Raw genomic sequence first — 12,785 nt, forward strand, 5'->3', positions numbered from 1 at the left:
CGGTATTATGGCACTGTGGGGTCTTTGGTTCATTTCTTACTGAAATTTCTGTTCATCGGTGGAAATCAGTTTACAGGTTACCAGCTCTGCTAAATGGCTGCTGCTCCTTAAACATCAAAATTACTTCCAATGGCAACAATATGGTGTAGCTCTGTATGTTCTCATAATAATCTCTCAGCTGCAACAAGCTCCAAAGTTGACACACACACATCCACATACTCATGTAAATTTACTACTGCAAGAGTCAACGATTTAATGGTGTTGAGTAAAAGTGTCAGGAAGTGTGTTAACCTGAGAACAATAAAAATTTATTTCAGTGTCTTAAGGCTTGTTTTAAGGAGATCACACATAGAATCAAGCTTTTGTAGTCCTTTCATAGTTGTTTGACAACTAAAAACCGCCTTTGAGTAGCTTTCTAAAGGCTTTTAAGCTAATATATATGGATAATATCGTGCATCACTAAAATAATTTATATCTGGGACCACACATCTTGCCTTTTATGTTCTTCTTCAAGCATCAGTTCTTACACTTAATCCCCCTAACTTTGCTATGTAACTTTAAAATAAATATCTCCTCCCCTTTTTGGGAGGCAGAAGTGGAAAATATTGACTGCCACTGTGTTGGTTTCAATAGGATTAGAACACTTTGAGATCATTTACATACTGAATTTCTTGGGAGCATGTCTCCAGACAATGCTAAATTCTACAAAGCAACCAAATATGTAACTCTCCTGGCTCCGCCCCTATTAAGTGCTCAAATTCATTCACACCCTGATGGCAAAGGATGCTATGTGAAGTGGCCATCAGCATTTAAGGGTGCTAAAACAAGCAGATCTCAGATTTTCCCCTCATTATGTCATGTGGGGAGTTAGCACCGCCCCCAGGTTTGGTTGGCCATCCCCAATTGGAAGAGAGTTCCGCCCTCCTCTCCTGTTTTTCTCCTCAGCTACCAGCTGAGAAGAGGATCAAGAGAGCCACATTCATTTCCTGAAAGGGGCGTGGTTGGGGGGCGGAGTCAGATAGCTCAGTAACATTTAAAGGCACAGACACAGAAACAGCTTGTTCTGAGCAGGGCTGAAACAGAAGGGATTTTAGACATACTAAAATCTAGTACTGGAGTGTTTTTTCAGCAACAAACTTCACAGGGATGTTTTGGGGACTTCTGCAACCAATATAAACTTGTCTTAAAAGGTTAAAATATGTCCCCTTTAACTAATCACAGTTATCCCATTCATAAACATTCACATGATGTAAAACTTGGAGTAAATTTGTGGTGTGTCTCCCCAAAGACACATCAAAAGGTGACTGTAAAAGCTCAGGATCAAACCCTGGCAAACGATGGCAGTGGATCAGGTTGCTTCGGATGTCTCTCAAACAAAAGGCTGGAGGTTTGATCCCCGGCCCCTGCAGACACATGTCAATGTGTTTTTGGACAAGAGACTGAGCCCCAAATTGTTATCTCTGAGTAAGTATGTTTTATGGATTTACATGAAATAAAAAGAGTGTTTTGAGTAGTCAGAAAACAATCTTATTCCTATCTAACTCAGTCCTATTTACCATTTGCACTTCCCTGTGAGTAATGTCATCAAAAACATTAAGAAAAATACACTAACCCAAAACCGAATACCGGCACAACTAATAAAACAAATCAAAGTCAAATAGCAATGTTACACAAAGAGATATTAAATATTATTGATCAATTTAAATCCATAAATCAGAGACAGTGTCTACAGTCCACAGCTCTGTACAACAAAGCATCACCAACATCCAGTTACTAAGATCTGACAGTCATACAAGATATCATACAATCTTTTATTATGCACTCAGTACCGCACTTAATATTCAAAATAAACCTTTGCCACCTTGCAGTATTCGGAGATTTGCAGTCTATCCATTTTGTTTGTTGGTTTGCTTCCTTTCTTGCAGTGTTCTAATGTGTGTTTTCAAGAATATTTTGTGTTAATATCATTGTCAGACAACCCATGGTTGCGTGGTGCAGCTCATTTGATCTGAGCTCATTCTCATGTTGATGCAGCTTCTTTCCACTGGGGGGCGATGTTGCCCATATAATGAGAGCCTTTATGGTTCTGTGTCAATAGGTATTGTGGGGAAGTAATGATCTTTCCTATTTCTGTTTTTGCCTTACCAAACAATTCAGTCACTGGAGATATAATGAAAAAAGAAGGCTATTTGGTTTACTATCAAAATAGTTTTTACAGATACTTATGTGGGGAAAATGCGATTGATTGTGTTTCAAGAGTGTAAATGTTAATTTATAGTTGTTGTAAACCACAACTGCAGTTGAAAACCTAGTCTCATATTCATGTTTGTTGTTTAGTATCCCAAGCATGAAGAAAGTATACAAAACAGTGACCCAAATCAGACATATGCATCTAGAGTAATGCACCAATTCTGAAAATTAGGGTCGGTTCTGATACTGGCTTTAAAGACAACAAATTAGCCATTGACTGATACCAACACCTATGATTATTCATTACGTCTACATGACAACATTTCTCTCATATCTGACCATGAAAACAGATCAGAGTTTGTCCAATAGGGTACTAGCTCAGCCAAGTAAAACATCACTAATATGATTCAGCAAATAAGTCAGCATATGCTACCATTAAAATGATTTTGCACTACAGAAAGACATTGGCTACTGATATCTGTTCATGCCATTATTTGCTGATGACCGATGTCTGATACCAGGGTTGAACAGATGCAATGGTTCATCCTTAATTTGAAGGATATGATCTAAAGAAATAACTGCTGCAGGATTAAGAGTGACACCAGAGCACTGCCGCTGGTACACTGTGCCTTTTGGTCCCTCCACATTTAGCTGAATAAAGTGGTAATAATGTCTAAATTGACATTCAAGCATACAGATTAAGTCTTTACCTTTTCTTATAACCACATATTAGACATGAAGGCTGAATCTAAAAAGTTCATTCTGTCGCCTCTGACAGTTTCCTCTGCCCTATTAAGTTTTTATCTACATGATTTGCTGCTAAACTGTGCAACACCATGTGCTGTTGTGGCTTTACTGTGTGCATGGCAACCTTTATCAAATTTAAAGCAGCATCTTAGATCATTAAAGCATATTGTCAAAGAAAATGGTGTTTACAGGGGCTTCATTTCTTCTATTAACCAAAAAACAACTCTTACTGTGTGATTAATGTGTTCCATATACTGTTTGTGATGACAGGTTTTAGATACAATCAAGTTACAAAAGAAGAAGTAGCCCATGGTAAGAAGACGAAGAGGATGTGAGCAGGAAACACTGCAATCAGATTGCAGTTGCATCTCTGTGTGGATAGTGGAGAGCTAGGCTACATATAAATATGGTCAAGTTCTATCTGAATCCAATCACAGAAAATGTGTTTTAATTCAAGTTATAAAGGGGGTTTATTACCACATTTAGCTTTTTTTCAAGAATTCCCTTCCATGAGCAGTGTTGGTTTGAGGACTACCAAAAACACTCAAGTTCTCACTTTTACAGACATAAAAAAAGTAATATTAAGATGGACATGTGCAGCCTTCTTTAGAATTTACTAGGTTGCATGTTTAAGCAACCTGCTGGTGTATTTTAGGGCAGTGATTTTTAAAGTGGGGGTGGTTTGTTGAAAAAAATCATTTTGATATGTCTTTTATAATGTTTGTTACTGCATAATAAACTGTACCGGTATGTGTTCTTTTATTATAATAAAGGAAAAACCCAAATAATAGATTAAATATAATAAATGAATAGCAAAATACTAATAACACGTTACAAAATAAGTTATTTGTTACCTTTGCTGTTGGTTATTGTCAGGACACAAATCCTAAGCCTATTTACAAAAGACTTTGGGTGGAATAAATATCAAGAACATTGGCCTAACTGCTGAGAAAAAAAGAAAGAAAAATAAAACATACCTTTAGTAAGAATTTGTAGGTTACTTTCATTTGTTTATATTTTCTGTCATAGAGTAAAAGAAATTGTGGAAAAGTTGCTAGAAGGGGTCCATGCAAGAGGCTAATGTTATAGGGGTCAAAGTATGGGACCCCATGTTTTAGGGCAGGAGTGTCAAACTCAATCACAGCAGGGGCCCAGATTTTAAATAAAGGTCTTACCTGACAGCCAAACAGGGTCAAAATTTTATCATGAACTGTCAACCTTATTTTCATCAGTAACAAATCATGGGGAAAAACTTATCACTGATGATAAATGATGTTGAGAGTGAAAAAATCAAAAGGAAAAATTAAAAGGTTCAAAATCTTAGATTTAAAAAAAATAAACCTTTGGTTCAAAAAGTCAAAACAAAAAAATTAAAAGGTAAAAATATAAGATACATAGGCTAAATCATGATATTTAAGGGTAATAATTTGAGATAAATTAGAAATCATGACCTTAAAAGATCAAAATATGAGAGAATAGTCAAAATTGTGAGTTTTAAAGGTCAAAATAATGAGATAAAATTAAAAATCCTGAGTTTGAAAACTTAAAATGAGATAAAATTGTAATTTGTGAGCGCTTAATGTCAAAATACGGAATTTAAAGTCAAAATTTGTTGACAAAAAAAAAACTTTATTTAAAAAGGTCAAAATATGACATAAAAAGTCAAAGTAATGACTTTAAACCATAACTGTGAGACGTAACATTGAAAATATTAAATGTAAACCGTTTCCATTTTTTTTTTCCCACAGTTCTGACTTTTTATCTCATTGTTTTTACCATTCATTTCTCACATTTTCGTAATTTAACCATGATATTCCAAATTATGAGGGTTAACTTCACATTTTTATATTGCAGGATAGCTGCAGACCTACTAGTGGCCCGAAGAAAGGCCAGTTATAATTAAAATATGGTATGATCTTGCGGGCCGTGTATAACCTGCCATGGGCCGGATTTGGCCCCCGGGCCTCGAGTTTGACACCCCTATTTTAGGGTAACAGCAGTAAAGGTGCGAAAGGACTGGAAAAATGTATTTAAAAATAAGGCAATAAAGAAGCAAAGCGGAACGAAACAGCAGCTGTGTGTCGTCTGTCACTCATGTCATGCTTATCCAACTGACAAATGCTATTTAGCATACTACGTCTGAGTTTACACCGAGCAGCAGCGTTGCTCCGTTTTGACTCCGGTTTGTTTTTCCCTCTCTGTCCACAGCTGTGCGGAAGTGACACAGCAGGCGCGCGCGCCGTCACGTCACGCGAGAAAGCAGAGAAGCCGAGCGAGAAAAAAATATCAACAACAAGAACCCGAGCAACCTGCAAATAGAGCTCCGTGACAGTGAGCAGACATGTCCCACACGTCGTTAACAGCCCCAAAGGATTGCATGGACTCGTAAAGGTGAGCTCAAACCGCCGGTCACGCGCGTTTACCGTTAATCTAACAAGAGTCCGGGCAGGAGGGGGGACTCGTCCACGCAAACATTGCCGCGTCATTAAAATTTACTAACAAAATGTTGCTTTACTAACGCAGTGCTGTGCATTTATATTTAATACGACCCGTGTGGCTTTTATGAAGACAGTCCCGTGTCGGGGCTTCGTGAAGAGTTGCGCTCGCGCAGCTGGTTTGTCTTGTGTTTTGGTTCAAAGGTTCATGGGCGGAAGAATGAGGAAGTAGCTGCTTATTAAGAGCTGGAGGAGAGCTGGGAGGCAACTCAATGTACGGTGGCATGCACACAAGAGCCTCTAGCCAAATATATCTACTCTGTGTTTTTAAGAGAAGATGACTTGGCATTTTTATGGGGTTTTACCTTCTTGGCTGCACGCAAGCTCAAGCAGCAAACCAGTTAATGTGTTTGCCTGCAGCAGATCACATGCTGCTGATCATAACGGTAGCATTCAAGCCACCACAACTATCTCATAACTAGTAGTTATAAATGTGCTTAAACGCCTTAAATGCCAACGAAGCCTAACTATCCATAATATGTTAAAGATGCATTGTGCACATTGTAATAAAATCATTGTTGATCAGCTGTAGCAATTCAGCAATTCAAATCATACTGTGTGTTTTTTCTGATGGTTTTTAGTATATATTCTAGATATGTCTTGCCTTAGGAATACCATCAGTTGATCAATTGTGTGCATTCTGCTGTGTGAAATATTTGAACTCTAGATGTCAAGATGGAAAAACCTTCATCACAAGTCCCCAGGGACCCCCTGATTTCGCTTTATGTATTGTCTTCTGTAATAAGAGCCTGAAATCCCTAAGATCCATAGCCAATGTTTATTTACTCCCTAATGTTTACTAAGAGCATGATTCATAAGTAATGATCTATGATTTATGTGTTTATTTTTCTAGGCTATGAGTTCCTCTGAGCATGGAGCAGTTTCATATGAAGCGATGCTTGAGAAAGGTAAACTTTTGTAAATAATGTCTGTGAATTATGAACAGCAAAAACAGACATTTACGTTATGTTGAAACTGGGAGGGGGGGAACAGTGTTTGAACACGGGGACATTATTAGACCTGGTTAAAACAGCAATGTTGGATTTTTAACCTGACAGTCAACTGTTTCAAAGGTTTTGGTTTCTCTGATTATTTGCAGGATACTGCATCTTCGAAACACCCCAACTTAGATTAAAAAAAGAAACAAGTATGGTAGCATATCCTGCTATGGCTTGCACCAGCTCTGCTTGAGTTCAAACATAGCCCAAATGGCACACTGGTGTGCTTGAGGCAAGTCTAGGTGTGTTGTTGGAATTTGCAAAGCATTACCACAAATACATAATATTACAGATACTAACACGTGTTAAATAGGCTATTAATTTTGCATGGATGTGAATATGCCTTCAGAATCTGGCTTAACCTTTGATGTTTCCTGGGCAAATAAGTTTGAAACCACTGGCCTAAGCTTGACAGTGAGTTCTGATTAAGGACAGTTGTGGCTCAAGTATTGAAGGTATTGCACCTGCTGAGATAGCCAACAATGGCTAAAGTTATTACTGGTGCTTTGTAATCAATCTAATTTGCAATTGTGATGTCAGGCTGTGCATAACCACATGAAAAGCCCCAAGAGTACCTGGATGCAGCCGAGGACCTCCACTTCACACCGGAAGTTGTAAAATCGCAGCCATATCTCGTCTTCTGATACTAGAAGTCACTTGAACTGAATGTCTTCTTCGTTGTTTTCTCTCCGTGTGTCGCTGCCATATTAATATAGCCAAGTCCACCACATAATTTCTGAAATCTGGTATGAAGTGGAGGTCCTTAGCTGCATCCAGGTCCCTCTCGTTTACAAATAGTTCCACTTAGCTAAAAGGTATAAAACAGCTAAAAAGCATTAAAATGGTTGAAAATTGCATAAAAGCTGAAGAGTGCAATACCTGATTAGTGAAAAATGTAAAAAAAAAAAAAAGTAAAAAGAGAGCCATTTAGAATTTTGTCTCAAGATTTACACTTAAGCACATTGTTTTATAATATTGTTCAGATGAATGTTCAGAATTAGAAATGAGAAAAGATATAGCAGTTGAATGACTGAGAAACTGAATTTTTTAAATTTGAAATGGTATCGATACAACAAAGTATGAAGGAGGAGATAGCCGGCCCGGAGGAATAATAATAATAAACAAAATGGCCAACGCGAATATCAATAGTGCGGATGCTTACTCAGCATCCCCACTAAATATCAATAGTGCGGATGCTTACTCAGCATCCCCATTAAGTATCAATAGTGTGGATGCTTACTCAGCATCCCCACTAAATATGGTTGCCATGGTAATAGTGTCTGAAAAATGGGTTGACTTGGATGATGAGGGGGAGCTGAGGGTTTTGCTGGCTGCTTGGTGTCAGCAGTGTGATCTCTGTGATTGATAACATCCCTCAGAGATCTATGATGACTTTCTTGGGCCTTGTGCTAAACCGCCCGGCAGTAACGAACCATTAAATTATCTCTATTTTCCTGACAATTTCCCCACTTGATATCACTCCTGTTATTTGACACTGACTTTAGGTTTGGTTGTAGGCTTTAATCACCTAACTATAAAGCTTTGATTTATTTTACATACACCTTTGTTACTTCTTGTGCAGTAATGGCGATAAACAAACGTTCAGCCATTAATGTGACAGCATCACTTTAATAAACATTGCATTGAAATGTTTTTACTGATTGGTAGAATGAGGTGAAAACATCATATCTGCAACAATATTGGTTAACTTGGATATTAGGATTTTCTAACTAAGACAAGCTTTATGTCTTTCTGGTGTGAAGGGTTAAGTATGAACTTCGTAGTGTAACCTAAGACAGAACCTACTTACAGCTGGTGCAACAGGACAGTTTATCTACAGAGACAGGCTTTTCTCAGCACTGTTACCTTCATGTGCATTTTGAAATGCAAGCTTGAAATCAAAGAATTAAACTCTGAAAATGTTTATACAATTGGCAGAGTACAAGCATGTCCAGGACTATAAGGAGGAAATGGATGACTTTGCCATATGCAAGCCACCAGAAGGACATGGAGGAGAATCTCCTGGAGCCATTGGCGCTTGTAAACGATCGTCTGCAGACATGGGCCCAAACACAACCCAGTCCACTAGCAGCAAGAGAGTCAGAGTCTCTTGTGAGGTGAGCTCAACATTAGTGTACACAATAAGGGCAACTAAGGTTAAGGTGTGATTTAGAGAATGCATTTGTTTGACATGTTTTTAACTCTGTCTAGATGAGGCGGCACTTGATAGATGAAAGCAGCAGACTGGAGCCTCTATGCTTAACCACGACTGGAGAGAAGAGGGAACGAGCCCAGCAGAAATCCAGAGTCTCCTACAGAAAGCCTCTCTTCAGCATCTCTCACAGGATCTCTGAGAAGAGAAACACGCCAAGTCTGGATCAGCAAGCCAGTCATGGTGCAGGGAATCCAATCAACTTCAGCAGCATCTTCTCATCCAAGCTCCAAAGTTCAGAGGAAAACAGCCCATTAGAGACCTTTGGCACCACAGATTCTTTAAGCCAAGCTTCCTCCACAGACTCTACCCTTTATCCACTTATTGAGAAAATGTTTCTCATTCTCAATACCCTCAATTCAAGCATGACCCAGCTGCATAGCAAAGTGGATTTGCTAACCCTTGAGGTCATGCGAATAAAGAAGCAGATCAAACCAGCTGAGATGGTAACAGAGTTCCAGCCGCCGCCTGAATATCTGCTAACAAGTGAGGAATTGAATCAGCTGATGGAGCAGACGTCCAGCGCTGGAGAGCTTGGGTGTCGGCTGCTGGTGCATCTCTTCCCAGAGCTTTTCAAAGCCAGGGAGTGTTCTCACGAATGCATGGCAAGCAAGAGGACACTCGAGTCTCTGCATCTGCAGCTGATCCGTAACTATGTGGAGGTATGCTACCCCTCCGTGAAGAACAACAGCGTGTGGCAGGAAGAATGCCTCCTTCAGATAAATGACTTATTTAATCGCTTCTGGGCTCAGAGGGACATGGAGAGTGCTCGACTGCTAAGGAAGCAGACAATCACAGGTGCTGGGGTAAAGACTGAGCATCCTCAAACCTACTGTTTCATTAATGAGCAGGGCCAGGAAGAGCATCTCCCTTTAGATAACCAGCAGGGCAGCCTGGCTGTGTCAGACCTCACTTTTGATACACAAGCCACAGAGGAGCTGGATGAGTTCTCCTCCCCAGAGGATTTTGTTATTTTTCTAATGCACCGTCTTTTCCCTGAGGTTTTTGAGGAGGGGAAATTGCCTGAAGGCTCTGGCAGTTTTAGCAGTGTGGGGCAGCTTATTCTGGACTCTGACAAGATGGACATTATAAGAAAGTATATGGAAGCTAATTTTCCTGATGTGCCTGAGGATAGCTGGCTTCAGGTGTGCATTCAGCACATGGAGGATGCACTCGAGGGTCCTCACAGTAACGGCAATGGAAGTGATCCTGATAATATCAACGATGAGAGCTATGACCTGGCCAGCTTTCCTGAAGATGTTTCTATTATTAAAGTACCTGAGGCAGGTGACCATGAGAGGCCCAGTCGCAAGTCAAAAAAGTCACTTCTCACTCCAGTGGATTTTGACAATCTTGAGATTCCTCTTCCTGACTTCACTGTCCCCCAGGAGTGCCTCTTATCCAGGGAGCAGCTGAAGAACAACTATGAATGTAGCCTGTCCATTGGGAACTTTGCCTCCCGACTGCTGGTGCTCATGTTTCCTGAGCTCTTCACCCATGAGAACACACGGAAGCAGTACAACTGCAGTGGTTCTCTTGGTAAAAAGCAGCTCGACCCTGTCCGTGTCAATCTGATACGTCATTATGTGCAGTTAGTTTATCCTCGAGCTAAGAATGACAGAGTGTGGATGTTGGAGTTCGTGGGCAAACTTGATGAGAGATGCAGAAGACGGGACACGGAGCAGAGAAGATCCTACCTGCAGCAACGTAAAACGTATGGTCAGGAGTCGGAGCAGGACTTTATCAGCCAGCTAAATCAGCTCAATGCAGATGGCATGAGGGAGGATTCAGAAATTCCCTCTTTACCTCCAGAAAGAAGTAGCAAAGACTTTTGCAAAATACCCCTGGATGAGCTGACTGTGTCCAAACCTGACTTCCCCGTACCTCATATCTACCTGCTTTCAGACACGGAGGTACGGGAAATCATTCAGCAGAGTCTTTCTGTTGGGAACTTTGCTGCCCGCCTGCTGGTGCGCCTTTTCCCCGAGCTCTTCACCCAGGAGAACCTGCGGCTGCAGTACAACCACTCAGGAGCCTGCAACAAGAAGCAGCTCGACCCCGTTCGCCTGAGATTGATCCGTCACTATGTGGAAGCAGTGTATCCTGTGGATAAGATGGAGGAGGTGTGGCACTATGAGTGTGTGCCGAGCATCGATGAGCGATGCCGGCGTCCCAATCGCAAGAAGTGTGACATTCTTAAGAAGGCCAAGAGGTCGAGCACTGTGTCCTAGTTACTGTTCACTTAGCCCAGTGGTTCTCAGCTGGTGGGTTGGGACCCAAAGGTGGGCCACAGAGGTGTTTATGAATGTGTGGCATCAAGAAAAACAGGCAAGGGGCTCATGATGTATGAAAGCCCTAAGCAGACATACACCCACTTTATCACCTCTGCCAAGGAGGTGATGTGATCTGCAGGGTTTGTTAGTTTGTTAGCAACATAACTCAAAAAGTTATGGACGGATTTTGATGAAATTTTCAGGAAATGTCAGAAATGGCATAAGGAAGAAAGAACTGAATAGATTTTGGGAGTGATCCGGATCACCGTCTGGATCCAGGAATGTTTTAAGGATTCTTTACTATTAAGAGATAGGGCTAATGGCGGAGGTCTGCACTCTCCAAGTGCTTTTTTAGTTTGACTTTGTTTTGCAATGACAAGTAAATTTAGCATTTTTTTTCTCTCAATATCTAAACTTATTTATCTTGTTAACTTGGGGTAACAAAGCTTGTATTCCCATGGTAACAAGTAAATTTGAGACTCATGAAAAAAGAAAACAATTGCATGCCATTATAAGATATGGGGTAGTGTTTGTCTGCTTGGGGCTTCTGTAATGATGTGCTTTTAAGCATGTCTGCTTTGTCCTGTCTCTTGTTAAGTCACGTTTTGTTCCAAGGTCCAAACACAACCCCTTTTGTCAAATACTGGTGAGTGGTTGGACATATTTTGATAATTAGAATGAAGTACTCGTTGAGGAGTCAGTGATGGGTCCTTGGGCTAAACCGGTTGAGAACCACTGATTCAGGCCACACCTTTTTCTCATAAAATAATTGCACAGTACATAAGCTGAAACCGCATTGTTGAACTTTTACAACTGTCCAGCCAAGCTGTTCTAAGTTTCTTCAGTTCTGTTCTTAGTGATATTTCGCTTTTGGACAACACCAGTAGATGTTGTAGTTTATGTAGTCTTATTGTTGAATAGAAACTTTAAACTGCTATTTATAAAGCCAAAACTGTCATAGCTTATCTCACTAACATACTTTGTTGATCAATGTTGTAGCCTTAAAACAATAACAATGATAGTAGCTTATAGCATAGACCACACACTTGCTCTATGAATAGAAATGAATCACAATCATGTGATGTATTTCCTTTGCAGTTACCGATGTAGCATTGTGCCACCACTGTTTTAATAACAATGTGCTTATGTTAAGCCTTCTTATAGAAGTTTATATAAAGACAATTTAACATGACAATGTTAAATTGTAGCCTATTTCTAATAAAATCACAAATATTAATATGACATAAGTGATAACTGTTTTTTATACTAAATTGTGCCAGATTAGAAATCTTCAGGAGTTTAGACTTAATTGAAGCTTGGGAGCAAGTTTTTATACACAAGACGGACAGGGTTCTTACCTGAATACTGACAATCAGGATTTGTCCAACTTTAACAATATCTTTACCGTATTATATTTTTGCCCTTGTATAAATATGATATCACTTAGTTTCAAGACAACAGTATTATGAGTATGCAAACAAACAAAGGTTAATGAATTGGGTGAAAACTTCTGAATTTAAACGAAATGGGTCTTCATTGGTAATCAGGACATGATTTCCAAATCTCAGTGCTTTTAGGTGCAAGTGTATTGGGAGAAACATGCAGTTGATAACATTACATTTGGGGTATTTCTTGAAATATTGCTTAAAGCCCATTTCAGACTGGCTGAGTGTTTTGCTGCACGCGTTAGGCGCGTCTGCTCCGGCTCCTGCTGTTGCAGCTTTCACACAAGGTGCCAGTTTCTGCGTGTCAGCCACATCTCTCTGCTGTCAAAGCCCTGTCTGTCTTCAGAAGTTTTGCCCCAGTAAGCCTTGTTGTAGCACATATGCACATCCACATGGGTAAAATACGTTTACAGTGTGTTTCTTGA

General features: G+C 39.9%; 1 protein-coding gene across 1 annotated transcript; it reads left to right on the forward strand.

Annotated features, from left to right (window-relative positions):
- Nucleotides 1-5,197: 5,197 nt before the first annotated feature.
- bend3 (BEN domain containing 3) lies at nt 5,198-11,104 on the forward strand. The gene is made up of 4 exons (XM_041812116.1): nt 5,198-5,328; nt 6,286-6,340; nt 8,369-8,547; nt 8,642-11,104. Exons 2-4 carry the CDS (start codon nt 6,289-6,291, stop codon nt 10,871-10,873), a joined length of 2,463 nt encoding a protein of 820 aa, XP_041668050.1. The 5' UTR covers nt 5,198-5,328; nt 6,286-6,288; the 3' UTR covers nt 10,874-11,104.
- Nucleotides 11,105-12,785: the final 1,681 nt, after the last annotated feature.

The sequence above is a fragment of the Cheilinus undulatus genome, linkage group 18 (genome assembly GCF_018320785.1).
Source record: "Cheilinus undulatus linkage group 18, ASM1832078v1, whole genome shotgun sequence".
Lineage (NCBI taxonomy): Eukaryota > Metazoa > Chordata > Actinopteri > Labriformes > Labridae > Cheilinus > Cheilinus undulatus.